Genomic DNA, 26,498 nt, shown 5'->3' with positions numbered 1-26,498 from the left:
ACAGACTTTTCATGCATGAATCACTGATGTGTAACTTTTAGATCACGTATACGGCGCACAGATCACGTTCAGATGACATCATTGATGCATGAATCACTAATGAATTACAGATAAACATCACAATAATCACACGGTTCATGTTCTACGTTGGTTTACGTGTTCTTAGCGTGTTTATTCCTACTTCTTCTGTGGTTTTAACGTGGTTCATTCCTGATACATCTGTGAACATTTCACATAAAGATGAAAACTTTTCTCACTTTTTCCACGTAGATTCAGCTATGACCAGCTTACATCCGTGTTATGTGCACTAAATGTACGTAGCGGCTATGTGACACGGAATTTACAGCTGCAACAAAAATATGAAGATGTCCATGGATCTGGTCAAGTGGTTCATCAGAATGGAGCAGAGGAGGGAACCTGTGGCCTTCAGTCTGCGTCACTCAAAGCTTTATCCAACCGCCTTTTTCCGTCTGCTCCTGGTTACCATGATTTGAATACAGAAATACTCAGAAACGTGATTTTCAGCTTTATTTTCTGTACAAAAACGGTACTAGAACATTTTAAAACCCCATTTTTTAACTGTTTGGGTCTCAAACGCGTCAGAACCGTGGGTGGCTTTGCAGAGCAGAGCCTCCCGTACACCACAGGGGGGCAGCAGAGGCAGATTAAAGGCCTGGAGGAATCCACAACACTCAAATGCTGCTGATCAGAAGCAGCTTGGAAGTTCCCCAACTCACAGATCTGTTTCATTTTCATTCAGAAAAAGTCAAATGATGTGGAAAAACAGAGAAAACATGAAAAAAAAGAAAGACAGGCAAAGTCTTTTCAGGTGTTTTGGAGCAGAACCTCTCCCGGTCCGGCTCAGGGAGGGCCGCTGCCAGGCTTTTCCTTCAGAGGGAGGAGGCCCGCTAAGTTTCGGTGTCGTGATTCAGGGAAAAGTGGTTTGAACAGGTTCCTGGGGCCTGCCTCTCCTGCAAACTGAGCATGTAAAGGCGAGAAAATAACTGTCACGTCGGCTTCGCCAAACCGGAAAGGCGACTTCTGTCACATGTGTGTGGTTGTCAAGCAGAGAGGGAGAGACAGAGCTCAAACAGGTGGAAACCAAACGGGTAGCCAAGCTGAGCTGAGCCTCATGTCCTTCCAACTATAGAAATCCTGAGAAAGCAGGAGCAGGACTTCTCTCTGGAAAGAATTTTGTGACCTGGCAGCACCAGGCATGAGAGCGCCTTGTGCCGCCTGCATTTCTGGGTTGGACGGATGATGTTTGCTGAAATCCCCTCTGCTTGCGTGAACCTGGAGCTACTCCCGAGGAGGAGGATGACCTCTCTGCAGACCATCCTCTGGCTGTGTCTCTGGGCCCTACACATCTTTGGTAAGGCTCGGTCTGTCACACTGATTATTGTGTCATTTTCTTAGTGAAAATGTCCCGCCACTCAAACAGGCGGGTTGTCTTCACTTCCTGGGGTGGAACATGGCGGTGGAGGTTTTGGAAAAACAAGTTGCTGTTGATCATTTGTGGTTCTGGCTGTGTGGGATCAGCAGAGGGCTTGGCACGTTAACGTTGGGAGTAGGGTCATCTGGACCCCACTAGATGGCACTGGGTTAAAGCAGTCGACCTCTGATTGGATCCCGCCCGCCCATGTGGAGCCGCCATCAGTTTGTGAGTGTGACTGTAAAGCCCTTTGAGCCGTCTACCATGCTGAGGTCTCAACAACACGACGGCAGATGCCAGAAAATGCTTTTTCTGATTCCACAGCAGCCTTTAGGTTCCGGGCCACAGACTCACACACCTTGATGGGAAAAAAACACACATCATCTGTCTGCACAGCACACTCATCAGGTCTGATGGAAAATGCATGAATCACATTCCAGTCACTCACACATTAAGACGCCTCATAAGGCTTCAAGCTGCAGAAAGATCCAAGGTCCGTGTAAAACACAAAACAAGTCAGCAGTTGTTACTGTTCATGCTGATAACAGACATCCCAGTTCTGCTACGAAAACTCCTCTGTTACAATCAAAAACCTTTTAAAAAAAGTGGTGTGAACTCTTTGTAAAGCCTTGGTCACATGCATCCATACAGTGTGGTGAGGGGTGGGGGTGAGGGGGAGTCTGGCCCATAGAGGGTCATAGTGGAGCGTCTGCATCTCAAAAGACAGAGCAGGTCCAGTTCTCTGGAGGCTTCTAAGACCACCTTAAGGAGCGCCGTGAAGGTGGAACGTACCATCGTCGTGCGTGTCTTAAGTGTATCGTTAAGTATTCTTAAGGGCAAATATATGTTACACCCACTTAAGACGTACAGGTGAGGCTGTTGTACGGCGTCCTAACACCACGCTCTAGCCGTTAGTGAGGTACGAGTTCTGGCTCCTTACTGACGGGCACAAATGCTGATGTCTCAGTGCCTGTAGGACGACCACACAAACTACAACCTGATTGTCTCACTTCCTCAAGGAACGCACACTTATCTCATGGACAGCACTAAGAGCCCCCTTGTACGGTGGGCGGGGTTCAAGGGGGGTTGGAAAAGGAAAACTCCAAACCACGCACCTACTTGACCCTTTACTGTATCCTTATGTGTTGTAGTCTCTAGGCTCTTTACATCTGTCTATAGTAAGGACCATAAATATTTGGACAGAGAGACATTCTTTCTAATTTAGTTTCTGTACATTCCCACAGTGAATTTTAAATCAAACAACTCAGATGCCATTGAAGTGCAGACTTTCAGCTTTTGTTCCATGGGTTGAACAAAAAGATTGCATAAAAATGTGAAAAACTAAAGCATTTTTAAACACAATCCCTTTATTTCATGGGCTGGTAAGTAATTGGACAAATAAAATAACTGTAAACTAAATGGTCTTTACTAATATTTGGTTGAAAAGCCTTTGTTGGCAATGACAGCCTGAAGTCTTGGACTCATGGACATCACCAGATGTTGGGTTTTCTCCTTCTGAATGCTCTGCCAGGCCTTTACTGCAGCGGCTTTCAGTTGCTGTTTGTTTGTGGGCCTTTCTGTCTGAAGTTTAGTCTTCAACAAGTGAAATGCTGCTCAATTGGGTTAAGATCAGGTGACTGACTTGGCCATTCAAGAAGATTCCACTTCTTTGCTTTAATAAACTCCTGAGTTGCTTTGGCTGTATGTTTTGGGTCGTTGTCCATCTGTATTATGAAACGCCGTCCAATCAGTTTGGCTGCATTCACCTGCATCTGTGCAGACAGTCTGTCTCTGAACACCTCAGAATTCATTGGGCTGCTTATGTCCCGTGTCACGTCATCAATAAACACTAGTGTCCCAGTGCCACTAGCAGCCATGCACGCCCAGACCATCACACTGCCTCCACCGTGTTTTACTGATGATGTAGTGTGCTTTGGATCAGGAGCTTCTCCACGCCTTCTCCATACTTTTCTCTTACCATCATTCTGGTAGAGGTTGATTTTGGTTTCATCTGTCCAAAGAATGTTTTTCCAGAACTTTCTTAGATGCTTTTTAGCAAAGTCCAATCTAGCCTTCCTATTCGTGAGGCTTATGAGTGGCTTGCATCTTGCAGTGTTCCCTCTGGATCTACTTTCATGCAGTCTTCTTTTGATGGTAGACTTGGATATTGATCCGCCTACCTCCTGGAGAGTGTTGTTCACTTGGTTGGCTGTTGTGAACGGGTTCCTCTTCACCATGGAAATGATTCTGCCATCATCCACCACTGTTGTCTTCCGTGGACGTCCAGGTCTTTCTGCGTTGCTGACTTCACCAGTGCTTTCTTTCTTTCTCAGGATGGACCACACTGTTGATTTTGCCACTCCTAATACTGTAGCAATTTCTGGGATGTTTTTTTCTGTTTTCTCAGCTTAATGATGGCTCCTTTCACGTGCATGGAGAGCTGCTTTGACGGCATGTTGTCTGTTCACAGCAAAATCTTCCAAATGCAGCACAAGTCCTCTAATCAACTCCTTCACTCATAATGACATAACAAGGGAATTGCCCACACCTGCCCATGCAATAGCATGGACGTCAATTGTCCAATGACAATTGACTTGAAATGAAGGGATTGTGTTTAAAAAATGCTTTAGTTTTTCACATTTTTATGCAATCTTTTTGTTCAACCCATGGAATAAAAGCTGAATGTCTGCACTTCTATGGCATCTGAGTTGTTTGATTTAAAATTCACTGTGGGAATGTACAGAAACTAAATTAGAAAGAATCTCTCTCTGTCCAAATATTTATGGTCCTGACTCTATCTATCCGTCCATCCTCCGTCCGTCCATCCATATGGGGTCGTGGGGTTTCTATTCCACCCACTGTTGGGTGAAGGCGGGGCTCCCCTGAGCAGTTCGACAGTCCATCAAAGAACCATGCAGAGACAAACGACCACATGCACACATGAGGGACAATATAGAATCATGTTTTTGGAGGGTGGGAGGAAGCTGGCGTGCCTGGAGAAAACCCACACGTGCACGTGGAGGACATGCAAACTCCCCACAGAAAGAATCCACCTGGAACAATAAAGAAAAACAACTAAATCACAGAAATAAGTTGACTTTTCTCAAGTAAAGCTCAAAGCCGACAGTTGTTGCGTCAACATTCCAGGGTGTGTCATGTTAGGTAAATTATTGGCAGCCACTTCGTGTGAAAATGTGTAAAAGTCAGGATTCTTCAACACTCTTCCTGCATCAAAAAATAAAAAAATCATTAAATATGTGTAACTAAATGATAGTTTGATGCGTTTGAAACAGTTATGTTCAAATGAAAGCAGGAATGTCAGCGATCTAAAACATACTAGATCAGCTTCTCCAGTGAGACGTAGAAAAGTGGTTTTGCTGTGATCACTTCTCCAGTGAACTAAAGCAGCGACAAATGCGCGTCACGGAGAAGAAACTGCAGCCTGATGTCAAGAGCGGCAATCTAATAACAGTCAGGAGCAGCTTATCTGCCTGTGAGGTCGTCGACAGGCCTTCAGCTCAGACGCATCTGTGCTGTCAGAGAGCGGCGGCATGCGTCCACGCAGAGAGACAGAAGGGCCTCGCAGTTTCTGCCGTTAGTGTTTGCAGCCACAAAGCTGCAATGCGGTGGAGCTGGAAATGCAGACACTAGTTGGGTTTTTTTTGGTTTCTGGGGCCCCTCTGACTGTCTGTTTGGTCCAGACATGGTGTCAAACTCTTCGACGTTTGATTTAAGAGCCAATCTCGAGCAACTCGTTGTGCCACATATCTTGTCTTTGGGCTCAGCTCCTGTCGTAAACATCCTGTTCTGCTCTGAGTGTCTTTGTGGTGGTTATTTTGTGGTTCTTTTCTGTCCATCACAAAATCATTCATCTAAAGGTCGCGTCAAACAGCCACTTTGAACAGTTTTGTGCACATTGCACGGGTGAAAACTGGTCACACGGGAATACATGTTGAAAAAGTGAGAAAGTGAATATCACCAACGAACCACGTTAAAACCACGGAAGAAGTACTAATAAACCACACTAAGAACGTAGAACATGAACCGTGTGATTATTGTGATGTTTATCTGTAATTCATCAGTGATTCATGCATCAATGATGTCATCTGAACGTGAACTGTGCGCCGTATACGTGATCTAAAAGTTACACATCTGTGGTTTATGCATGAAGTCTGTTAGACAAACATGGAACGCTCCTGGAAAGACACACATTTGTCTGTCTCACAAAAATCACACATCGTATAAGATTCACGTAATAATTGTGTGTAAACTACGTAAAATACAAGTAAACTGCATAATTCTCAACCGACCATATATTCTGAACAGCTCAAAACCGAATTCCTGTAAAGACCCGTGGGCTAAAACCCTCGACGGACGTCTGAGCACATCGACAAACGCAGGAAACACGTATGGATGACGTAGATCACGCGTGGATCACAAAAGACCAACATTCATACGTGGAAAATGTGCAAAAAGTACGAGGTGTAGCATTTTCCTCTGACTCTGTAGGAAAATCTAAATATTTAAAGCTTAAAATTCTGACACGTGTTCTTGAACACGTTAAACGCCCCTTCTTGAACGTGTTTAGCTCGTGGCGTTCACACTGGATGAGCAGGGCGGGGCTTCCTCTTCTTATTTCGTTTTTCTACTGTTTGCTAGCGCATGTTTGCTACCTGCAGTTGGAAGAGTCTTAAGCCGAATCTGAATTCATTCTCTACCCCCCCCCCCCCGGCTTCCTACCCCCCCCCCCCAACATTTATCCCTCCCAGTGCAGAGTTATAGAAAAAGTAGTAGCTATGTCCGAATTCCCACCCTAACTCCTATATCAGGCTTTTGCCATTTTCTAGTGCTGTCCGAATCTGCAATTCCACAAACCAGTTCCCTTGAAATTTCCCAGAAGTCTCTGCGAAAAACCAGCGTGCATTGGTGCTTACTAGATGGCAACAATGCGTTACATCAGAACAATTTTTTACCAAAAAAAATCTATTTATATTTATGTTTTTAATAAATAATTAACGTTTTTTATCTTCGGAAGACAGTGGATTCATAAATAAGCATTGCAAAACACTCATATCAATTAGATTTGAACTTCATGGAATCGATGACGTCATATTAGCTATTAAAGAAATGTTTTTTAAAGTAGTGAGCGTGGCGTCCGGATTGCTTTTAAAATTCAGGGCACTACATATCGCCGCACTATATAGATTTTAGTAGTTAGGGGTTAGGGCGGGAATTCGTACACAACCAGTGTCTTCAAATGCGGACGTTACTACCACCCTATGATGTCATCAACAGTTGCCGGTCATCCACATTTATGCGAAAAATAAGGAGAATCCTGACGGGTCGGGGGGGGAATTCAGGTTCGGCCTTTGTGTTAATACTTCCATCCAGACACAAACCACAATTATTCATTTCTCCTTCCTGAGCAATTTACAAACGGTTGGCACTTCAGGGAATTAAAAGGGACGCTGTCCATACGTTACTACCAAATCGGAGTCCCTGATTGGTCAAAGTTCGACATAGTTTAATATTTAACGTACGTTTGATGGTCGTGTGTTTTGTACATTGAGCACGACAACAGTCTTGAAAATGTGTGTAGCCACATGTGAGCGTTTTGAACACAGAAGCCTGAAACACACATAAACCTTTGTTTACCTCAACTTTGCAGTGGTTGATTGAGCGCGTGAGGGTGGAGTGAACGTGACTTCAGAGTCCAGACTGGAACTCAGCACCCTTGAAACTCAAGTTACTATGGAGACAATTTGTTATGGAAAACATTCATTAGAAATATAAGTTGGAGGACTTACAGACTTAAGAATTGGTTTGTCATTTAAGCCAAAGGTTTGACTCACCAAATTGAGCATCTCTGGCAGGTTGAACACTATGCAAATCTGCCTTCAGATCGGTCTTTACAGAAGATCTGCCGTTTTTACCCAGTTATGGCGTGGGGTGTGCAGTGGTTTGACAGCCTGTAAGCTCTGAGTCCCTCTGTTTTTTTGGTTGCAGACTCACACCAAACCTTCGTGAATCTTCCTCGAAACCGGTCCATCCAGTCTTTGACGGAGAAGGAGACCGTCCTGCCCTGTGTGTTCCAGCCGGGCCAGGGCAATAGTGTGGTGCAAGTCACCTGGCTGAAGAAGACCACCAGTGCTCAACCGGAGAACATCATCACGGCACACAGAACCGATGGGCAGACAGGTTGAGTACACCAGCACTTTCTCACAAATCCTCCTGAATCAGTTCAGTGCAGAAATTCTGTTGTTGAAACGATTTATTGCTCTTCTTCTGCTTACTGGTTCCTTTCAAGGGAACAACAGATTAACACATTTTATACCATGGTCCGGGTAAATTCTTGATTCTGATTGGCTGCTGGGTGTGCATTAAAAGGGTAACCGCACGCCTAAAAAGAAGTTCCATAGCTTAACTGTTCTGTATCGCTGTGCTGGCTTCTTTAAAACAATCTTTATCTTCATCATCTGGACAGAAACAAGCGGTTTAACACATCGTGATCATCAGCATAGATATCTCTTTCCTTTGCCGCTGCACTCGAAGTCCGCACCAACTGAGCCAAAAGGGCATGTGTCACTTTACCGTGATTTGCTGACCTTTTAGGAGGTCAGCAGAACTCATATTGACTGCCCTTATCCTGCCCGGCAACAAAGGACAGCTGAAATGTGATTGGTTAAATGCTCCAATGTGAAAATACGTCTGTCTGGAAACAGCATGAGCATCATAAACACAATAAAAGAGAACGGACAGACCATTTGGAATGATTTAATGAGTATGTATGGACAAAATATAATTAACACATGATTCAGATGTTTTTTAGGCCTTCAAAGAAGGCCTTGAAGGCCCTGACGGGCCCCCACTTTCTTTCTCATTCGTTTTCCAATTCGTAGTCATGTTCTTCTTTTCTCCTTCTCTCACAGCGGTGCATCCGTTTCTTTTTTTTTTTTTATTCGCAGCAGTGTTTCTTTTATTTGCAGCAGTGTTTCTGTTTTTTTGCTGTTTCTTTTTTTTTGTTTGTACGATTACTGATTTTTATTTTTTTTGCTGCAGTCTAGGCCACCGTTTTAAAAGTGTAAAAATTTGGCCATTTTCACGGGAAAAGAAAAACTTTTGTTTGCGCGATTTTTACTAAATTTCACACACAGGCCGCCAGCTTAAGTCCCTTTAGTACCTTCTACAAGTTTAAATTCCTCCTAGGGATTTTGGTCTCTCGCTTCCTATGACTCCGCCAGCACCCTTGAAAAGCTACCTGTGGAAAAAATGTGTCCATTTTTTAACGGCGTTAGTGTGGTGAGCTCGCAAAAGGGGGAGGGGGTTTCTCTAATTGATTCATGAATTTTTGGCTCAAGTTGAATGAAACAATATGACATACGAAATTAATGGAGAAGGAATGTGGGCGTGGTTGACAAAAAACCTCTGTTGCCAAGGAAATCTTGAAATGTATTTTTTCCAATTCATCTAAAAATGACATAGACCTGTACGACACCCCTAGGAGACCAAAAACTAAAATGGTTGCTATGGAGAAAAAAAACAAACGAAAGCCGCAATTAGGAAAAAAGTGTTTATGCATTAATTTATTACATGCAGCTTGGATCGGGGTGGCAGAGGCGGGGAGTGAGGGGCAGTTGACAGGTGGCCAGCCAGGGAAGGCGTGTCATAAGGGGGCGGGTCATACACCGTGGCCTTAATGTTGTTTTCTTCTCTGAAAACGAGAAAGAAGGGACAGAAAAGAGAGACTTTGGCCTCAAAAACAAAACGAGGCAGCAAAAGGTTAACATCAGTTATTATCACATTCATATTTCTATGCTTAAGACAAACTTTTAAAGCTCTAATCAAGTCAAAAATGACCAGGAGACTGAAAATTCTGTTGTTTCCTGTTGGAAGCGCAGCGTATTCTGCATCAAGTCACATGGGTGTGAAACACAGGTTGTATTTTTCAGCTGGGCTGCTTACTGCTGAGGTTCCTCACACATCTCTCTGTCCTTTCGCATCAGTTTTTCCCAAATGGGCCCAGCGGGTTGGCTTCAAAAGCAAGGATCCCCTCCAGAACTCGTCCCTCATCATCATGACCACGGACATCTCCGATGAAGGGATCTACATCTGCCGCATCGTCTCCTTCCCAGACGGAAACTTTGACACCGAGGTTTCTCTGAAAGTCTGGAGTGAGTCCATTTTTTTATGTTTTATGGTTGAGTTGTGCAGAAAAACAGGTGGAAACAAAGTGTTTCTGAGTGATTGTAGAGGTGAAGCTTTTTTAAACGTTTTAGAAGAGATAAGAGAAAAAAAATACTCAAGAAAGTTATTTTATTAAAGTCCCAGTCCCATCATCGTTTGATCTGTCTTCAAAAGAGCTCTTTTAACGATTTCTGCAGAGCGGCAGGAGTTCATTAGAACTCTGGACGCGACTGCTGGCGCAGAGGGAGCCTGCGCACGTTTCCCATCATGCCTTTGTTTACACTCTCTCCTGCTAGCTTACACCCCCAACATAACATTATTGGTGCAACAAAAAATATCAGATCTATCCATCCGTCCAATTCTGATCCAGATTCCAGTTCAGACCAGGAAAACAAAGACGTTCATGGATCTGTTGGTCTGCAGGTGAATGATCAGAAAGGGGCGGAGCTTGGAGGCTTTGGCCCCGCCCTACAATCTTTTTTTTTATCTGTTCATGATGAATTTGCATACAGAAATAGTCAGAAATGGAATTTTGAAATGAATTCTTCATAATGAAAAAAAAAACATGTTAAAAACACTATTTTCATTGGAGTGAGTCTTTATGAAGTAATTTTCCTTCTTACATTTGAATGCTGTCATCAAGTAGAGCTATGGCATGTAGATTCAAAGTCTTCTTCCTCGAACTGTTTAGTGGAACATTTCAGGAAGAAGATTCTACATGCCATTAATCAACTTAACAACAACGCCATGAGAACCTTCCTTGAGACTTGATTTTTGTTTAAACTGTGTTTCCATCCATTTTCAGACAGAAGTCATTGAAAAACAGAATTTGTTTCCTCTGACAGGATTATCCGGAATGTGATGACGTCGAAATCTGTCTTTGTGCTGACAATTACATTTCATATATGCCATTGGGAATGCCCAAACATAAATGTTGATTCAGAAGTTTAAAGTCACATTAAGGCAAAGGAAAATTGCTGTCAGCCAGAAAGTCTTCACATCCTGTGACTCAAGCTGCCATTTGACAAGAAAGTCTCCGTCTCTGTTGTTCCTTGGGGTTAGATCCCTGACAGCTGCACTAAGAGCCTAAAAGCTTTATTTTATTTTATGTTTGGGATGAAAAGCTCACTGGAATGTGAACGTGGCCTTTAGGCTGACATGCCAACAATTGGGCGTGCTCCAATCACCAACTGTCTTAGCCCTGCCCATTTTCCCATTGTCAGAAAGGTAGGGTTTGGTGGCAAACCCATTGGTCACCAAATCCATTCTCTAGTATCTTGACAGCGACTTGAGGCAGAACTCTGTTTCCAATCCACGTTTACCAAACGAACAATAAGACAGAATGAAGTTGAGATGGTTTTAGTGTCAGCTGTCTGAATCTCAAATCATCTGAAATTCTCCTCCAGCCATTCCCATCACCTCCCTTGATCCCTTCATTCTGGTGGAGGGACAACCTTCCCAGAAAGCCGCCTCATGCCGCTCTTCCGGACATCCGGCTCCTCGACTTTCCTGGGACACCGAGCTGCTGGGGAGTTCGGACAATCGCAGCTTCAGTGGTGGAGTGGTCTCCATTCAGTTTTCCCTTTCCGCAAAGAAGAGCATGAACGGGGAGAAACTGGACTGCCTGGTGTGGCATCCGGCCTTTTCGGCCCCAAAAAGGATTAAAAACAACCTGGTGGTGCACTGTGAGTATTCCTCAGAAAGGTTTTCCTTTACCTCCAGGGCCTTAAATTCAAACATAATAACGGATTTCTTGGACTTTTCTTTTAGTAAACACCACCTGGTCTGTTGTCGTCTCCCTAAAGAGAGCTCTCATGTTTCTGTTCCTTCTTCCAGTCGTTCCACATGCAGAGGTGACGGGATACAACAATTCATGGCTTATTGGAATGAAAAACGTCGCTCTGAATTGTTTGAGCGGGGGGAACCCGAAACCCCAAAATGTCACCTGGACCAGGTACAAACTCTCTCAGCGCTGTCTCTAACGGAGCATTTTCTGACTGCTTGTCCGTCTCTTTCTGTCTGTTTGGATGTCGAGCGTTTAGCTTTACCGTTACACTGCTGTTGACCTTTTTAGAAAATCAATTGCAATGGATTCATCTCATATCAAGAACTGCTGATGGTTTGCTTTGCTTTGTGTCTGAAAGGAAACACTGACGGTAGTCCACAGGCTTACACACTGGAAGGTTTTGGAGGGATTGTAAGTCATACAGTAGATCAAGCTACAGATTCACAAAGAGACCATCCTGCTGTTTATGTTTAAAGATGATAGGTGTGTTCAAACCAAACGGCATATGCGTGTCAAATTTGCTTGTCAAAAAATGTGGTCATAAACTCGAGAGTCCAGACGCTACCGCCAAAGGTTGTTAGCCTGATCGCTACATGGAAGTATTGACTGAAAATCTCATTTACAATGATCGGGAGACAGACCTTGTGTCTCTAATCAGGTCTGAACACTGACTTAACATTGAAGCTGGACACCCTTGAAGCGTGATTCATGTTCTCTGTGAAAGCAGCTTAAACCACATGGACCCCTACGTCGGTTGACCCGTGAGGGTGTTGGCCCGTACGGCGGTTGACCCATAAAGTGGTTTACCCGTACGGCGGTTGACCTGTACAGCGGTTGACCTGTACGCCGGTTGACCCGTAAGGAGGTTGACCCGTACATCGGTTGACCCGCACATCAGTTGACCCACACGGCGGTTGACCCGTAAGGTGGTCCACATGTACGGCGGTCGACCCGTAAGGTGGTTGACCTGCAGATCGGTTGACCCACACGGCGGTTGACCCGCAAGACGGTCAACCCGTACGGCGGTTGACCCGTACCTCGGTTGACCCGTATGGCGGTCGAACTGTACGGCGGTTGACCCGCACGGCGGTTGACCCGTACCTCGGTTGACCCGTATGGCGGTCGACCCGTATGGCGGTTGACCCCCACGGCGGTTGACCCGTACCTCGGTTGACCCGTATGGCGGTCGACCCGTATGGCGGTTGACCCGTAAGGCGGTTGCCCCATTTGAGTGCAGTGCGTTTTTGGCTTGTAAGGGTCCATGGAGGGTCATATAGAGGGGCAGCTGCATCCTAAGGGGGGGAGAGCAAGTGAGTCTTGCAGTTTCCTTTAGACTCGCACAGCCACCTTAAGTGACGTCATGAAAATGGAACGTACCATTGTCGTGGGTGCCTATATGTCTCCAAGTATTTGTAGAGATAATTGAAGTTACACGCACTTATGACGTACTGGTCGTGTGGTGACCTTACGCCACACTTGTTGTTGGTAAGGGGAGCACGTTGTACTTAAGACCCTGTAGGATATCCACACTAATATCTTCATTTCAAAGTCAAAATGCACGCCAGGAGTGCACGTCTATCATGTCATGCAACAGCACTTGGGGGGGACGGATTGAATGGTCTATGACCTTGAGATTTTGTTTGGACCTCTGTAGCCTTTACAGTTTTGACCTTTTAACTTACAGACCCCCCATTCCCACCTGTTAGGGCAGTTGGGACTCATGCCTAAGCTCTTCTGGCTGACTCCTTGAATTAAAAACAAAAAGCGAATTTAGCCCTCGTTTGTTAAATGTCACGACTGTTTTTGACAAAACTGTGGGCCTGCCAAGACAGACCAACAGCTTTAAACTGGTTTTAGGTAAACAGGAAGTAATGGGGAAGTGTAGGAGCCTGTTATCACATCATAGAACAGGTATCAGTGGGATTTGCTGGTTTTTCTTCTGCGTGCTTTTTTCATGATGGTCAGCGCTGCCACCAAATGAGTGCCGTTGGATCAATGTAGTTCCAGTCTGAGGGGCTATTCTAACCTGAAAGCAGTCAAAACCACCCCAGGGTTCGTTTGCAATACCCCCAAGAGGCTGTTTTGCTTGTCGTGTTCACACCAGAGGTGAGGCGAGCTTTCACAGACCGAAGGAGTCGACCCCCTGATTGGTCCGTTTCCCTGATCGTGACACAAATGGATGACCTTTAGAGGCAGAAAAGCCAATATGTAAACACAAATGTCAACACTGTTTTATCAAAAGACCAAACCCGGAAACAAAAAGAAGCTATTTGTTTATTTTGACACTCAATCTCTAGAGCTCATCTTGTTGTTTTTGCACATCAGGCCAGCCGAGCTTGTCTTTTCATGGAGTGACTCGGGTTTCCTTTTTATTACTGGAAATCTTTTTTTCTTTTACAAAATGACAAAAGAAGGCTGTCATTACACAAAAACATGAATTCATGCTGAACTTTGTACGACGTACTTGTTCCTCAGCCAATGTTTTAGCTTGAAACAGTGCTTGTTCTGGTCGCTGGGGAAACATTTTTGTTCCATATTCCTCTGCAAAACAAGTAAATATGTGATTATAGGAAGCAAATTTCTGTAGTGCATTTTAACAAAACGTACGACAATTCTCTAATATTTTGAAATATGTTCATTTTGGTTGGCAGCAATTAACTACAGCCCCCCCAAAAAAGTAAAATAATGGTAAAAAAAAAAAAATTGAAGAAAAAATAAAGTTCAAATAATGAAAAATAAATAAAATGCAAAAAAACAAAACAAAATAATGAAAATAAAATAAATAAATAAATGAATTTGGGAAAAAAAGTTAAAAAGTCAAAATAAATAAACTTTGGCTAAATTTGACCCATGTTAAGTTTTTTCTGAAAGAGCTGATTTCTTCTGAAAGAAAAATTTTGAGTTTTTCCGGGGGATATTTCATTTATGATTTTAAATAACACTTAAGTATAATCATGTATGATATAATAATATAAGATAAATTGTTTAATCCCATCCTCGTATTTGCTTTACCCAACTTTTTGTTTTTACATTAACGATTATTATCTGGTTGTTAACTTCTGTTCAGTAAATTCTACTTGAACAAAAAGTCGGATCATTTGAACTTCCTGTTTGGAACGCCAGGGGGGAGGGGTCCAGTTCTCACATCCGGTGTAGCTACCAAAACCGTTCGGCCTGGAACTTGCGTTCGGGGTCCTTTAGACTGAAGGTAACGTCACACTACGGTAACCCCACTTGGACAAACTACGTAGCGTGGAGATCTGCTCGGGCTCTACAAATTTCCATTTCACGTTCCCTTTTGTAACCTACAGATATTTTCCCTCATAAATTGTGTCTGACAATATTCTTTGTAAATAAAGACATGTTGCCACATTCCGCTTGTTATTCCAGTTTGAGTTCAGCCGTGGCTGAAAATGTTGTTAACACGGCAAAATGTTGTCCTTCCGGGTCCATTCTGCCAATAGTAAAGCACTGGGCGCACGGATTAAAAAGACTAGAAGCAAACATGCATTCAATAATAATCATAACAATAATAAAGGGACGTTTGTTTACAACAGACTTCATAATATTTTCTTCTATGGTAGTATCGTAATTTGTCCAGACCAATCACTGTCTGACACTTCATTGGACCAACGGACAGCCAATCACATAATGTGACGTCAATATTAGTCAAAGGACCCCGAACGGAAGTTCCAGGTCGAACGGTTATGGTACCTACTCCGGTCAATGGGCGTGATGTCTTTGTCATTTTCTGTCTCCAAAACACCAAAGGGATGATTTCTGTCAGATGCAGTAGTTCAGCCCAACCACAGCCTTGATGAAACTCCATCTTTGTTTGAGTTTTCCCCACTTTCTCTGCAAAACAGCAGATTTGTCTGAAATGACAAGAATATACAGGAAGGAAGAATAAATATACAGCATGTTGTTTTGTTTTTGTCAAGCTGGTGATGATGGTATTAGTTGTACTTAGTCATGACAGCAACACTCCTAGAGTGTAATGTTTACCGGTTACGCTTTGACTACGAGCTAAAGCGGCTCTCTGAATCTGCTGTTCCTTCGTTTTCACTCACGCCTGTGAGCAGGCGGTGGCGTGCGCTGCAGCAGCAGTGGCTCAACCTGTTGTCAGCAGATGATGAAGTAATGGCGCGCGTCACGGTGTCGTGTTGCGGCTTGTGCCCACAGCAGACAAATGAGGCGGTTTCACCAGAAGAGAACAGGAAGCGTGAAAGCAGAGCAAGCCAAAAGCAAATGCAGCACGGACGAACTCGTGAAAGATAACTGCTGAGTGTGATAGATATGCAAAAACAGCAGTTTGTCTTTCCTGATGGGCTCGTTTCAATGACTCTGTTGTGTTTGTGCAGCTCTGGTGACTGGGAAACTGAAAGAGCAACGTGCAGACAGGTCAAAGGACATATCACAAGGAGGGCAATTGGTCTGCTGGCCCCCACTACTACAGTTCAGATCAGCAGGGCAAATAACAGCTTCAACTCCACAATTGGAGTCGGGTATTGAGCTAGCACACACGCACTCACGCACTGAAGGAGGAGGGTTTGGGGAAGAGACAGAGGGAGCTAAAATTGTGTGCCTTGTCTAGGCTACCCCACCTTGGTGGGACACAGCCTTGGTAAATAAAAAAAAAAAAAAAATTGAGCTAGCTGGACCCAAAAGCAGACGGGGATTCAGTTTGATGCAGTGCAGTTTAATAAAACGTAGAGATGAAAGACTGGATGGCAATGTTCGTAGGTGGTTGGTCTGGTGAGGAGGTGAACAGGTAGGAGGGCTGTAGATCCAGAGTGAACTTCCTGGGGGACGTTGATGGCGTGGAGGAGAAGACTCCAGAAGATCTTCACATGGCTAGGCTTGGCCGGGTTAAATGAGACTGCAGTTGACTTGACTTGGCTTGGCTTAGCTTAGCTTGACTTAGCTTGGCTTCAGCAGCGATCGGTGAATTCTTGCATAGAGGAGCAGATGAACCGACAACGGCTGGAGGGCGTGATGGACTAATAAAGGTTGTCTGATTGGATACAGAACAGGTGCGTGTGACCCGATCCTCAGGCAGGTGTGCGAGGGCAACCACGACCCCTGACAGTTGGAGTCCAACATGAGGAGTCTTAGGTCCATTAAAAAGAACCAGAGTTCTTAGTAAAAACAAATCATGAAAGAAGGGGAAAAAAGGGAAAAGCTATAGAATGAAAGCCATAGAACCATGCACACAAAAAACCCCATGAAACAGGCCCTGGAATTCTGAACATAACCTCCTTCTAGAAGCTGTTAAACAAGGCTTTGTATAGCAGTCGATATCAGGAAGGTCAAGAAAGGGGTACTTAGTTTGAAGAGGGGTGTCTCATGACCACACCCCTCTGCCAATTCAGGCCACTCCCTCTTTCACGGTTCTGTACTCTCAAAGGAGTACTCTCCGTACCAACGCGGATCCCCTCCAGCCTGCAGTCCTCGGCTGGCGGCCCGTCCTCACTTTGGCTGTCACAACGCCGGGGGACAGGCCGTCCGGTCCTCACGCCTCCTGGTTTGGCACAGATCTGGAAGGTGGATCGCTCCCAAATCCTCCAGTGTTCTCCAGGAATGATCAAGCTGCTCCCAATCGGGCATGGCTCCAGGAGGCGGGTGACCCCCGTCCGGGTTCCCTCTCCCATTCTGGCTCTGCTCCCCCCTTCTGGAAGTCTCTCTGGTTGTGCACATGGTGCTCTTATGAGAACCACCAGGTGCGCACCTGCTGCTCATCACTGAGGAGTTCAAGTGACTTGGAATTCTTGCTCACGGCGTACAGTCCAACAGAAGGAGCCCAGAAATAAACTGAACAAAAATCACACCCGTCACCGACACAGCGGACATTTAAAGCGTGTTCAAGAAAATGCTAAACGTGTTTTTTTTTTAATGCACTTTAAGCATTCAGTGTTCACACCGGACTGTCGCTGTCGATACTAACGCGCGTACTCACAGCTGGAAATGTGGAGGCGGAACAAATCTGGTGAATTTCCCTCCAGGCCTCTGCTTTCACAGCTCGATAAATGAAAGACTTGGTTTTGTAGAATTCCAGCTGGACACAAACCGCTGAAATGGATTTCTCCTCCGTGATCAATTTTCAAACGGTTGACACTTTGTGTTTTGAAAAGGACTCCGTCCATACGTCACTACCAAATCCGAGTACCTGACTGGTCAAAGTTCAACTATTTTAACCTTTGATGCGAGTTAAGTGGCCGCCCGTTTAGGTATGTAGAGTCGGAAAATTGACTTTAAAACTTGTGTAGAGACGTCAGAACGCGAGCGTTTTGAGTGGGGAGGTCTGAAAGGCGTCTACATGTTGATGACATATGGTCTTGATTAAGCACAGCATATATTTTTGAATGGCTGTGTTTACAATTTGATTAAAAAAGCTAAACAAGAGCTAACTTTTGCTTCTTTCTTACTGTTTTCCAGAAGAAAAAATCATTGCAGCGGGCATTTCTGTTACTTCTGGCGGTCTAGCAGCTTCCTCTCCATGTTCGTGCTCCATCTCACTTTGTGCTTCTCTTCTGAATGGAAACCTTCCCACTTTTGTCAGTGATCAAATTATTTACCAATTACTGACTGTAATTTGTGGTTTGTCACTGTGGCCAATGGTACAGCACCAACAAATACATGGATCTATTAGTCTTGTACCTTTTTTCTTTAAAGACCATGTTTTTGTGTGTCTCACAGAGCAGTGCAACAATCTCTGCTCTATAAAAGAATGGTAGTGAGAAGTTGCAGAAAATTGTCTTTAGATGGGAAAAGTTCTGTGAAAAAAGGACAGAATGGTTATACATCCAGGTGTTTTATTCCAGCAGAATCTTTGCTGTTGCCGCTGTTAAGCAAGCGCTGCATGTGTTTTCTCTACCTGCAGAATGGGTGGACAGCTGCCAATGGGTGCAAAGCCACATCCTGATGGAAGACTTGAGTTTGTGGAGCCCATGTCCTCCATGCATGAAGGCACATACCAGTGTACGGCGGCAAACACAGTGGGGGAGGCAAAGGCTCAGGTGGAGGTTACTTTGAAAGGTAAAGTTTTTTCCCTGTTTCTTAACATACTGTGCTCTTCGCACTATGAGTCGCTTCAGAGTATAAGTCGGAGCAGCCAAAAAATGCGTAATAAAGAAGAATAAAATCCTATGGAAGTGGGACTTATGGGAGAAATGAGCAACGCTTCTGAACAAATCCACCAAGCCTGGCGTGATGCTGCGCTCACACGTGTCACATTCACGCCTCCTTTTCGACTCGCAGCAAATGCTCAACCCTTGTTCAAAAAACTCTTCATACACTTCATGCTACAGACGCGTGTGAGAGAAGATAATGTTGAACGATTTTAGCCTCATGACTTCATGGAGGCTCTGCCTTTATGCCTCGTTTCCAGTCACTGCCTAGAGGACACGGGTCACGTTTAGAGGTCAGGTTGGTTTATTTTATGCTCCGCAAAAGAATCGGAGATCACGTCTGGATTCATGACATCATTCAGAGGTTATTTTCTGTCACATTTTTGGAGTTTTTTTTACATTACATTATACATCATAAAAGAGAACAAATGGAATAAGAAATCATTTCAGTGTGTTCTCCGCATTTGTGTTCTCTTTCTGACCGAGTTTGAAGGCTTGCTGTCCCGCATTAGCCAGAGAGGGTAAAAATAAAAAGCCAGACTAAAGTCAGGGGATCCGTTTTTATTATGGCCTGAAGAAAATAAGAAAACTATCATAAAGTTCAGAAGGCCGAGCAGGCTGGAACTCCCGCGGCGGGTCTCTGTCCGGCCGCCGGCTCGCCTCTCGGGACCCGGCGGGGTGATCTGGATCCATCTGCCCTGAGAGAGTGTCCAGGGTGTTCCCGCCTTTCGATCAACAGTATGTACGTCAGAAGGCAGATCCCAGAAAAGGGAAAGGATGATGTCCTTTTTGATTCTCATGACCACTTCCAAATGAGGACACTGCATAGTACGCAATAATCACACGGTTCATGTTCTACGTTGGGTTACGTGTTCTTTGCGAGGTTTATTCGTGCTTCTTCTGTGGTTTTAACGTGGTTCATTGGTGATACATCTATACACAAATCGTACGGCCTTAACTGGAAAAAGGAAAAGAGCAAATGAACTCGGAGACTTTCTCCAGAACAACAGTAGCTCTGGGGAAACAATAAGTTACTGTGTTAACGGAGTGGACGTTCTTAATTATGGAGTCCCCAATTATTGTCAATGTTGGGGAGAACAGGGAAAGGGGGAGACTCAGGTGGAGGTAAAGAACTGAAAGGTTTGGTCTCCATCATCTCTGCCGGTGGCGGCAGTGGGCTCCTTTTGCAGTTGCTGGCCTGTCTGCGATGGCGGCATGGCAGGAGGACCCCTGGAGCGATAGCGGACATCTGTGTGGAATATGTTGGTGTTACTGACCAGGAGGAGGTTGGGGGGGTCCAGTCCTTCTCTGGACATGAGCCGGGTTGCAGCATACGTAGCCTCCATCCGCAGAGCGAGGAAAACTGCTAGATGATCCCAGGTCCGGGTTGAGTCCGTACCGCTGTGATTGTAGCAGAGGGAGTCGGAGTGGCAGCTTTTGAGTCACCAGAACTCCTTCAGGACAACCGGACAACCACTTCTTCATCCATGGGGAAGGTTGTGGGCCGGTTGTTGAAGGGTCCCATTGTGCAGTGTTCTGGAGCCCCCCGCTAAGTGAGGCTAACAGCATGAGCTTGGACAGAGAGGCATCCTTCATTTTCAGATCAGCTTTGAGTTGACTATTGTCTTCTTTTAGGTCAATATTAAGTCCTCAGTAGTTGTGAGTCCAGATCAGCGGTTGGTCCTGAACTCTCATCTTGTCTCGCTGCTGCTGTTCCGCCACCGCCCGCCATTTTTTCTGAATCCTTTCTCATTTGTAAGATGGTCACACGTCCTTGTGAGCTATCATGGGAGCTGGGAGTTGCATCCCCATGATCCCTCGCTGTTGGACACAGATGTTAAATTCATGCTTCCATCCATCCATCTGTTGCTGCAGAACCTCCTCTTCTGACTGAAAGCTCGTTGATTCTCATCGTGGCGGTGGTGTCTGGAATCCTGCTGTTGATGGTCATCCTCGTCATCTCCGTCTCATGTTACCACAAGCGCAAGAACAGGAAACTCAAGAAGGAGCTGAAAGTGAAGACGTAAGAAATGTTCTGAGCAAAATTAAGATGAGATTAACTCAAATGGAAGGTGATCTAATCCTCACAGGGCAGATTAAACCGCACAGATTACATAGGAATACAAATAAATGAGGGGGTTTGGTAAAGAAGCATGTTAAATAAAGATATAAAACGGAAAATGAAGAGGATAATCATGTTATAATGCATTTTTTTCCTTTTAAATTCTGATTTTTGCAGAGAAGAAGTAACAACTCTGACCAGACAGGCGTCTGTTCGGAGAATAAGTTGTGTCACCCCGGACTCCAGAGGACCGGTAATGTCTAAAGCCCATCTTATCGAATATCAATCACAAATATTCTTTGTATATGCTTCATATATGAGAACTAAATGTGTAGTCAGCTGTTTTGTAAAATAAACTCTGTGTTCTCTCCTGAGATTTTGGGGGGAATTATTTGGGTGTGTATTAGTATCTTCTTTTGTTCAATTTTCTTTATTTCAAACACAAATGAAAAAACAAAGACGAGCGTTTAAAATAGACAGATAAAACAAGACAGTGTGTTTTTGGGCTGCAGGTTGAAGAATTCCCCCTGAAAGTGTCGGGAGTCCTGAGGCAGAGCCAGGGTTCCCTCGCGGTCAGTCTAGAAACCATCTTGCATGCGGGCCTGGGGTCCTGGGGGGCTGAGGCTTTACTGTCCAGATGCCAGAGGGCTAAGTTCTGAGCGGCGATGATTTAACTCAGAATGTCGTGCTTCCCTCATTTGCTGAATGTTACTTGGCTTCTTCCTTTGGGGGGGTTCCTCTTCCTTACTAGTGACTAGACAACGGTTTGTGCTGTTGGGTACATAGCATGACCCAATGAGTTCTAGAGACGCTACGCTAGCCTGGTGTCCCATCAGCTTCATTTTAAGATTCTTATAGCAGTTTATGAGAGTGTTCACGGTCTTGGTCCATCTTTTATATCAGACTTGTTTCCGCTTTATGAAGCCCGCAGGTCCTCAGGCGTGGGCCTGCTGAAGGTCAGGACAAAAAACCACGGCGAGGCCTCGCCTAGAAACGTCTGTGGAACAGCCTGCCTGAGGATGTGAGGGCCTCATCCACTGTGGAGGCTTTTAAAAACAAACTAAAGACACTTCTATTTAATTTAGCTTTTAATTAAGGGGGGGGGGGGGGGGTCTAAGGGCAGGGATGTCTAGTTTAGTTTAGTCAGTTTGTTAGTTCATTTTAGTATTTTCCAATTGAACTCTATGTATTCATCATCCTTATGATTTTAGGTTTTACTTTTTCAATTACCGATACGAAGCCGATCGAGACGACTGTAGAGGTGAATTTGGGCTTTACAATTAAAATTGAACTGAATTGAATTAATTAGATCTCATATGTGGGATCTAAAATTTCACTTTTATATTTTATCACATATTTATTTGTTTAATGCTTTTTAGTCCAGTTGTCCCTTTTTCGGTCTTAGCTTCTTCCAATTAATATTCCAGGTCTTTTGGTCTTTTTTATGCATTAACTTATTTTAATTACTTAATTAGTTTTATATTTTAACTTTCTATTTATCACTTCTACATTTTAGACTTTTCATGAGTGTTTTCTTACCCTCGGCTGGGGTGTTTGTGTTCGGGCTCCCAGAGCTTTGGCCCTGCTTGTCTTCTGGCATCTCTTGTGCCGGGTCCCCCAAGCCCCGGGTCCAGGGGGGCTGTGGGACGTGAGGTGCTGGGGATGAGTTGTGTTGCTTAGATGCTGAGTCCTCGGCCGACGGCGCCTTCTGGGTTCTCTCTTCTTTTTATATTAATTTCTCTTTAACTCGTGTTTGTGTATTTTATCATGAGGGGCTTATTTTATTATTCTATTGCATGAGTGGGGATTAGTGTTTTTGCGTTCTTGTTTGTTTTTATGTACAGCACCTTGAGCTGTTCTATTTTCATGAGAGGTGCCTTAGAAATAAAATTAATTTTAATTGATGTATGCGAAGAGTGCCGCTATATTGTGAAAGGTGGTAAACAATGACACACGGTTTAGCAGATAGAGTCAAAGACCGTGGCGTTTTTCACTTTGGTCCGACTTAAAAAAGAAAAAAACTCATCAAAATAAGCCCCAGGTCGTGGTTTGAGTGTTTTTGTTAAAGGTACAGCAGATGAAACGACATTTAAAACTTTCCTACAAACAAATATGTCACTATAAAAAACACAACCTGCTGCATGGTTGTGATTTTTTTCAAATCTGCACACATGCTAATATTTACACCAGGGGTCCCCAACATTTTTCCAGCGAGGGCCACATGACGTTTCCATCCTCTGGTCGGGGGCCAGGGTCAGTTTGAAACAGAAATGGTAGTCAGTCGGAGGGGGGCCTAAATGTAAACTAAAGGCCTCATATACCCAAATATTAATAACCCAATCTGAATTCAAATAATCCTCTCTGGGTTCTTCACCAAAAAAAAAAAGAAAAATTAAAATAATCAGCAAATATATAATAAGACTCTTTATGAAATCAGTTAAAAACATAAAACCCTCTCTGGGTTCTTTACATAAAAAGTCAGGACTGATTTTGATTGATTGATTTTATCTTATTTAAGTGTCATGCTCTAATATGCCCCGCCCCGCACGGCTTCACGTCCTATGACTGTGAGTGAGGTTGGAGTAGCAAAATGTTCAGCCTCGCTCACATTTCAATACAAATAAAGATTACATACGTTTATTTTTCCCACAATGGGGAAATCTTTATGGGAAAGCTTTATTGACGTGAGGAAACGGTATCAGGGATTCTGTTTTCCATGCTTCCATGAGTCTCTCTCTGGTATTGTTCAGGGGGCCGGGTCAAATGGGCCCGCGGGCCGGCTGTCCAGTGTCCTCAAGCATGCGCCCACGGAGCAGGGGCTGCCGTTGGCTCAGAAGTGAAATGTCAACCCGCCCCCCCAATAACACGGTTTGCAGCAGAGCATGAAACGTGATTGTTGCTGCTTTCTGTTCTCTAAATAATACCATTATCTGTTCATTCACATGACAAAGATATCTCCTCACAAAGATTTGTGTACTTTTACCGTGTAGTTTTTGAGTTATTAGAACATAAACATAGTATTTCTGACTAAAGACATAGTAAAAGTTGAAATTGAATAAAGGGACTTTGGTGCATAATTCTAGTCTAGACGCTTAGTCTAGCCTTGTATTCTAGAAATACTTTGGAAGTTGTCATCTTTGGAGGCTTGTCACCTCAAAAGTAGCTTGCACGCCAAAAACGTTTGAGCCCCCCTGGCCTAAACGGTCACCATTCTGAGAGTAAACTCACTCAGATCTTCCTTAAATGTTTTTATAAGTTAAATTTAAAAAGTCAAGGCTCCATCCCATTGTTCAACAACATGAAGGCATCCATCCGATTGGTCAAATGTATAAATTGATTTATTTGATTCATTAAACACTTCAATCTGCCATAAGATTGTTTTTTTTTCTTTTCCACCGCTGAGCACAGATATAAGGAAGCCGATAGCTCCGTCCGAATTCCCTCCCTAATCGCCATCTACTAAAAAACTATCTAGTGCTGGACTATCAAGTGTTTAACCCTTGTGCTATCCTATGACCCCCCCCCTTCCATTGAGGTGTTCTCCCTACCATGACAAAGGTGGATAAAGGTGGAAAGATTTCATGTAATCCATGGACACCAGTGAAGATCACAAATCATTGAAGAAAAAAGGTTCAGAGCACTGTCTAGTGGGTCTAGATGACCCAACTCCCAATGGTAAAGTGCCTAGGATAGCACAAGGGTTACAAAAATTCAGACCCATTTTTCAATGGCAGATATGATGTCACTGATTTTACGAAGTTTAAAACCCAATAAACACGATCATTTCACAAAGACTATTAGTGAATCTACTGTGTGCTCATAAGTTGGATGGTTTAAAAATGCATTTTTTTTTTCATGTGATATTTAACCAAATCAGTCATTTAACCAAAATCATTATCTCCCTACTTAGTGCACTCTCTATGGTGTTTGTGTTTTTTATTTTGGGGAGGGGGGGGGTCCAACTGTACGGTTCCAAATTTCAATGCCCTGGAAATTTCTCCCTTTGAGAAACTAGTATGCATTGATGCTCACAAGATTGGCCAAGATAGACCACAATGCAACGTTTTTTTGAGTCAAATGTCCCATTTTCTAGATGTGTGACATCTGACTCCTCCCCTGGGAGAGCAGGGGTTTAACCCCCCCAATCCAACCCCATCATGCTGAAGGGATTGGATTGATGACCATGACCATGACTCGGCCTGGATTTGAACTTACGACCTTCCTGTCACAGGGCGGTCACTCTACCACAAGGCCACTGAGCTCTTTTATCAGCTGGCAGTATTGTTCTACTGAATCTGAAGCTTTTGTGAAACAGGAAAAGTTGTTTCTCTGGTTTAAAGTAGGATTCCTGAATGTTCTGGGTGTCGTCCATCATCCCAGTACAGGACAGATGAACATAAACAACCAAACATCTGTTAACTTCCTCAGAGTCACCTTTGCTGTAGAAACGCGGTCTTTAAAGGGAAAGAAGAAACATATAACTGGGCTAACAGTTGCCTGTGTGCGTTCTTGTGGGTGCAGGGGCAGGCCCGTTGCCGTGAAAGCATGTCCACCATCTCTGCGTTTGACTCCTTGGGCAGGCCGGCCATCCCCAGAGGGGAGCGCTATGTGCACAGAGATGAGAGCATGTGCCGAGTGGAAGAATATGTGAGAAGCTCGGTTCACGCGGTAAGTGCATCACGTTTGACTTGTTGTTCGGGCATGCCCGTGCTTGACTTCACGCGGCCGAGGAATGCTAGATCTCAAGCTTTCCTGTGAAAACTAGACCATGTGTGAGCGGGGTTTGCTTCGTTTCATTGCAGCAAAAGGCCCATTACTACCATCCTCACATCCCACCCACCTATACTGTGGGACCTCCACCTGATGGCTTCAGGCATCTGAACGGCGGCGCCGTTATCCCATCGGATGCAGGATCACGACAGGGCAGCGTCCTGCAAAACCTCCAGAACCCTCCGATGAGCTACGACTACACGCGTATTGTGGATGAGGAGGACGTTGATGAGGGCCTGGGGGGTCCGGCCAGCCAAGAGCATCCTGACGACCAGGACAGTGTGACCAACAGTTTCCACGTGTCTGACGCTCACAGCTCATAGAGGAGGACACGCCCCGTCTTTGGATGGTCCACACACCCCTGAGACCCCCCCAGATGGGTTAGCACCTCAGTGTTGACCGGAGCATTGACCTTTATAAGTCTGGACTCTGACTGCGATGTTTCGTTTCTTGTAAATTGTGCAGTTCTAGTGTAAAAAAAAGACTTCCACAGCAGTGTTCATTGGAAGGGTTTCCCATGTTTTGTTGGAAGCTCTGATCAGCTGACGGGTGAACGTGTCGCACACGCCGGGAGGTGATACTGAAAGCACTCAGGGGATTCATCCAGCAGGAAATCAGCCGCGGTGGGAGGAGTCACAGACTGTGGGAAAGTGGGTACATCAGAAATGCTGATTGGAACACTTGCGTGTAGGTTTGGCGTCTGATCCTGAACTTTTCTGGTTTGTAACCTCTGGCCACACCTGGAAGAGACATTCCTCCCCTCCATCCAGGCCCCTGTTTCTCAGCAGAAGCACTGAAACTGTCAGAAACTTCTGCTTTGTGTATTGTTATTTTGTGAAAGCTTTGTTTTCCTTTTTTAATAATATTTTTGTGTTACATATTTTGTCAGGTCATATGTTTTCACCAGGTGGGGTCACCCACTTACCCACACCCCAACCATACAGGCGGAAATACGTAATTTTGCGCTCAAAACTATCTGCAAAACGTCAAACTTGCCCAGGAAAAAAAGGTGTTATCTAATGTATTTAGGGAGTTTTTTTATGTTCCTATGTTAAATAATGGTGAGGTTGTTTGGAGCTCTCAGATGTGGAGCACTGTGACACCAGTAATAAATTTAGGATTTTTATTTTTGCCAAA

General features: G+C 44.4%; 1 protein-coding gene across 2 annotated transcripts; it reads left to right on the top strand.

Annotated features, from left to right (window-relative positions):
- The first annotated feature begins 744 nt into the window (after positions 1-744).
- Positions 745-26,498, top strand: LOC101174954 (nectin-4). Of its 2 annotated transcripts, XM_011487769.3 has the most exons (11): positions 745-1,372; positions 7,439-7,630; positions 9,436-9,603; positions 11,023-11,301; positions 11,453-11,570; positions 18,283-18,437; positions 20,405-20,552; positions 20,769-20,844; positions 21,104-21,163; positions 25,113-25,259; positions 25,394-26,498. In XM_011487769.3, the coding sequence occupies exons 1-11, from the start codon at positions 1,258-1,260 to the stop codon at positions 25,682-25,684; spliced, it is 1,749 nt and encodes a 582-aa protein (XP_011486071.1). In that variant the 5' UTR covers positions 745-1,257; the 3' UTR covers positions 25,685-26,498. The 2 variants fall into 2 exon arrangements, with proteins under 2 accessions (XP_011486071.1, XP_004080130.2); XM_004080082.4 differs by lacking the exon at positions 21,104-21,163.

This window comes from Oryzias latipes, chromosome 18 (genome assembly GCF_002234675.1).
Source record: "Oryzias latipes chromosome 18, ASM223467v1".
NCBI classification, from domain to species: domain Eukaryota; kingdom Metazoa; phylum Chordata; class Actinopteri; order Beloniformes; family Adrianichthyidae; genus Oryzias; species Oryzias latipes.
Note: the sequence above shows the minus strand (reverse complement) of the source record. Positions and strands in the feature narration are given on the sequence as shown.

Bases quoted from the DNA above. Each gene is read 5' to 3' on its own strand.
- LOC101174954 (XM_011487769.3), top strand. From the start codon at position 1,258: ATGATGTTTGCTGAAATCCCCTCTGCTTGCGTGAACCTGGAGCTACTC. The intron at 1,373-7,438 runs GTAAGGCTCGGT...TTTTGGTTGCAG, and splicing joins CTGGGCCCTACACATCTTTG to ACTCACACCAAACCTTCGTG. The intron at 20,553-20,768 runs GTAAGAAATGTT...TGATTTTTGCAG, and splicing joins AAGGAGCTGAAAGTGAAGAC to AGAAGAAGTAACAACTCTGA.